Below are 4,578 nucleotides of genomic sequence, written 5' to 3'. Positions count from 1 at the left end.
TTCGGTTTTGAAATTCACCGCTTCAAGGTACGATCTCTTGTTTTCAAAATTCTGAAATTTACTTAGTACGTGTTATCAATATCGAATGAAGTAGATCCGTTTAAAACTTAATTTCCGCTGCACTCATCTTCATTTCCTTCAACTTTAATGTCCATGATGGCATTAACTAATATACACCAACATTATTCTCAAACTAAATCAAAATTTTATCTCATTCCAATAAAAGTATAAGAACGACAAAAAGAGGAGACATAGTAAAGTTGTATCTCAGTTGATTGACAACAAATTTGGTGTAAGAACAACATACCATCTTCTTGGTCTGTTGGTGCCTGTAAGAAATCTTTAAATACGTAAACCTCCATTGCATTGAGAATAGGAGGGAGGGTGGAATTTTCTGTCTTATAAATAGAAAACTTGAGCTTAGGTCCCCTCACTGGCGTGCTACTACTTATAGTAGTTGAGGACAGGTAGAGAGGAACAACAGATTCCTTCCAGGAGTTGCCATTTAGATTAATGTTGAATTCTCTTTGTTCGTTCTCTTGGATGATTTCAAGTTCGGCAAAGTGCTGCTATATGTAAAATTTTAAAGTGGGATCATTAGTATCCACTTCAAAATCAAGGGAGTCATTATTCATTGGTCTGACTGCCGTGTCCATGACCATTGATGGCAGTTTATATTCAGAATGATTCACACTATCAACAGCAGAGGAGGTATCGATTGGCATTTATTGAGGAAAGTTATAAGGAAACCACATTCGATCATAAGCATCATCTTTGTACCTGAGGCATTAAAAAAAATTATCACGTACTAGTGAAAGAAGTTACTGCAAAAGAACATATTATCTAATCATCCTTGCAAACAAAAACTTGGAACTCGCCCCAAACCAGAGCATCCAAATTGGATGGACAGAATATACTATGAATAAGAGTCTAAATTAATCAAAAGTACTTCAAGATTTCAAGTAATGGTACCAAATTATCCTATATCTTATCCATCCTGGCTTAATCACTATGATAGATCCACTTGTCAAAATGGTTTAAGAGTCAAATAAATTCTTCAACATTTATAAAAGCCCTGTGGAATAGTCTCCTATTATATCCTACTTTTCTTGCCTTGGTATAGTTCTTATTTCAAATGAAACACTGCTCTATGAAAATAGTAATTTTATTTAGATAATTAGAGTAGACTTGAATATTATCATTAATGTCTGGCCTATTGATAGGGTTAGCTTTAGACAATAGAAAACTAATCTGAATAACCACAAGAAAGAACTCACCGGATTATTTGACCAGTTGTTGAACCAACATCGAAACGCCTGTACAGAACCAAGGATTTTGTAGGTGGGATTCTATAACTTGAAATATGAAAATGCCTCAGCTCTAGTGCTGATATGAAGGGAGTTCCTGAGCCAGTATTTAAGAGACAAACATTTATGTGATCCATCAAAGAGAAATGTATAATCTCCTTGATGACAATATGAGATTCATTGTCAAACTTTACTTTGTCCCAAATATTAACTCCATTATATAGATCAAATTCTGGCAACTTGTCCTGCTCATCATAATTCCCATACCTGAAGGTGGCTCTGATGAAGTAGGTAGTATCTTTGCCTTCGTGAGGTCTTATGGTGTAGCAACTCCTGTTTCCCTGCGGAAAACTTCTCACATTCCATAGATATTTTTGAAGGGTTTCATGATTGAACTTAGAAGATATGTTCTTATTCTCTCCAGAGTCGATGAAATCTTTGTCGGAAATGTATTCTATCTCAGTTTTGTCATCAGTGTATTTAAAATCATCCAGAATCCCACAACCAATGCTTATGGAACCTATAAGCCAGCAAAATTTTTAGAATAACTTTCTGTGTGTGCGTGCGCATGCGTGTGTATGTTAAGCAGATCAAATATATCAACTATGGCAAAGTTTGGAACTCAAAAGTAGGTACAAGTATATAATCTGCTAGCTATAAAATTTTAAGGGCTATGATCAAATTTTTCGGTTTCAACAGAAATGAAAGCACTGCCATTCAGTTAGAAGAAAGACACTAAAATAGGCAGACCTCATTTCTCAAAATCAAATATCTGGCTACTTCAATCAGTGGAGGAATTGACTTACCTCCTATGTCGTCTAGTTTCCTTCTACCATGTTTGTAATTACCAAACTCCCTCTCTGAAACGAAATTAGCTGAACTTACAGTAAATGCCCACAAGGAAAACACCGATGCAAAAGTTAACCACATCATTGAATCCAGAGACCATTTGTTTCCATATACCCCACCCATAATGTCGAGCAGCTAAAGAAGAACATGGAAGAGGCTATAAATCAATTGCTCCTGCTTCAGGCTTTGACATTTACACTTTATCCATCGTACGAGCTGTACGTTGCTTTGCATTGAATCTTCCAAATTTATTGCATATGTATTATGGAAAAGTAGTTGAACTCATTCAATCCAATATTGTTGTTCAATGAAATTTGTCATTCACACGTGAAAATGAAAATGGTCATCTTAAAACAGCGTGATATCATGGCTTTACAAGAATTCAGAGCTTACTCCTTACAATGTTTACTTTAACGATTGTCTTATGTTTGATTTAAAACGTTTGTCTTTGTACTAATGTATTGTACGGTGGATCACTCTTTCATGATTTATTTGCCGGTCAAGTTGTTTGGACGTTTGTCACAAGGAGTGATGGACCCGGTACCCCACCTAGTCCCTAAATATCTTCTTTTTTTTTTTTTTTTTTTGGGGGGTGGGGGGGCAATTTTTTTAATGGGAGGGGAAGATTTCATATGTAACATTCCCTCTAGAAACATAAAATATGTCGGTGACATACAAAACTCTTTAACTTTTGCTTAAATGTTTTTTTTTTTTTTTTTTGGTAGTTTTCTGCTGGTTCTTGGTTCGCTAATAAGTGAAACATTTTTTCTAGTTACTTTATGCCCTCAAATTAAGCTCTACTTTATTCACTTATCTCTTTGTTTAATATATTTAATCATAAATGAAAGAGATATTGGATTAATCATATTTTACGTGGAAAAAGAAATATTTGCCGAATTTGAATAAAAATAATAATCAACAACTTTATATCACAAAATACAAAAGGAATAGATTAAAAATATATATAAGAAATCGATTAAGTGGGTATTATTTAAGCGATATTTAAATATAAGAAAAACACTCCAACAAATTTATGTTAATTTGTATATTTATGTTATACAATTAACATAAATACATTTTATATTTATTTTAAATTTGTATCACAATTAAAATTTTATTTAATCTTTTAATTAATTTCTTTTTTTACTTATATTAACTAACATTTTGAGGAACAATTTTTTTATTTATAAATTTGTCTTTTAATTTTACTCCTTACCTCAAACTAAATTCTTGGCTAGTATTCACATGTATATATCCAATAATTTAGGAGTAATACTCCTTCCAACTCACATCATTCTCAAAGTCAGTCTCATTAATGAAATTTATAGAAAAAATATAAATTCTAATGTGATATGTTAAAAAATAAAGTGTTGTTGTTATGACATTGAATTGTAAATGTTGCATTATATTGGGCATATGAGATGGAGTATGTTCTTGTGATTTGAAAATCAATCTTGTTGACCAAGTCTTTTTTTTTTTCCCTCTCTTAACATGGCATTGTTTCTTTTCCTCTTAGCATTTGGATGATGTGTTGTATGACTAGGTACTCACTTGACACTTAATAGAGATGATCAAGAAAATCAATTTGAAAATGTACTTAAATATTGAGGATCAAAATGAAACTTTTTAAATATACTTTATAGTCTGTTTGGATTGAGAATGAAGGAAGAAGAGTAAAGTATAATATAGTAGAATTGACCTAAAATTAACCTATTTTTAGTCAACTCAACTCTACTTTCCTCCACTTTCTCTTCCTCCCCTCTCAATCCAAACGGGCCCTTAGTTTAGTAAGAAAGAAATGTTAATGTGCATTTGTTGACAAATTTTCTTTTTCTTTTAATTTTTTAATTTATTTATTTACGTATGACATTTCAAAAAGGACTATAAAAACAACTCTTTTGCGTCCACCTACAGTACAGCTTATTGACAGTTACGGGCCTTATTAGTTATTATGGCCTTATCTCTATACTGACCTGGATCAGCGAGTAATGGTGAAATAGACCCACAACCGCCTAGCTACCAAGTAGGCCCAATTGACGTGCAATAATGAGCCTATGCAATTTAATTTGGCCCACTGATGGTGCAGGTGTAGGTGGCGGTCTGCCACTGGCCAATGCTATAAAATCCAAATTTGGGGTTTATACGACCAATTTGCAAGTTGCAACAATGAGACCAAACTAAAAATAATTAAAAAGTTGCAACTATGAGATTGAGGAGACGGTATGACTTCCCGTCCTATAAAGCGTGCCTCTCTTCAGGACAAATGCATGAGATAGTTGAACGGAATTGGTAAATAACCATAAAATCTCAACTATATAGTTAGTTGTCAATAGTTTCAAACTATATTTTTTTCTAGCATTTCGAGTTTAACAAACTCGATTTAGGGGCTATAAATCAAGTATTGAATCGATTTTCATATTTT

The 4,578-nt window shown here is 33.0% G+C and overlaps 1 protein-coding gene across 1 annotated transcript; it reads right to left on the bottom strand.

The window, feature by feature from the left end:
* Positions 1-260: 260 nt before the first annotated feature.
* Positions 261-2,279, bottom strand: LOC111985006 (putative leucine-rich repeat receptor-like protein kinase At2g19210). The gene is made up of 3 exons (XM_065761269.1): positions 2,114-2,279; positions 1,278-1,827; positions 261-780 (listed from the first exon to the last, which is right to left on the bottom strand). Exons 1-3 carry the CDS (start codon positions 2,277-2,279, stop codon positions 726-728), a joined length of 771 nt encoding a protein of 256 aa, XP_065617341.1. The 3' UTR covers positions 261-725.
* Between the last annotated feature and the right edge of the window lie 2,299 nt (positions 2,280-4,578).

Source organism: Quercus suber, unplaced genomic scaffold, assembly GCF_002906115.3.
Source record: "Quercus suber isolate HL8 unplaced genomic scaffold, Cork oak 2.0 scaffold_404, whole genome shotgun sequence".
Lineage (NCBI taxonomy): Eukaryota > Viridiplantae > Streptophyta > Magnoliopsida > Fagales > Fagaceae > Quercus > Quercus suber.
This window is presented reverse-complemented; position numbering and strand designations above follow the sequence as displayed.

What these genes read in the sequence shown, in the direction of transcription:
- LOC111985006 (XM_065761269.1), bottom strand. Translation starts at nt 2,279, where the DNA reads ATGGGTGGGGTATATGGAAACAAATGGTCTCTGGATTCAATGATGTGG. An exon ending in GAAACTAGACGACATAGGAG is followed by an intron (nt 1,828 to 2,113) that starts GTAAGTCAATTC and finishes GCTGGCTTATAG; the next exon opens with GTTCCATAAGCATTGGTTGT. An exon ending in ACAACTGGTCAAATAATCCG is followed by an intron (nt 781 to 1,277) that starts GTGAGTTCTTTC and finishes TTAATGCCTCAG; the next exon opens with GTACAAAGATGATGCTTATG.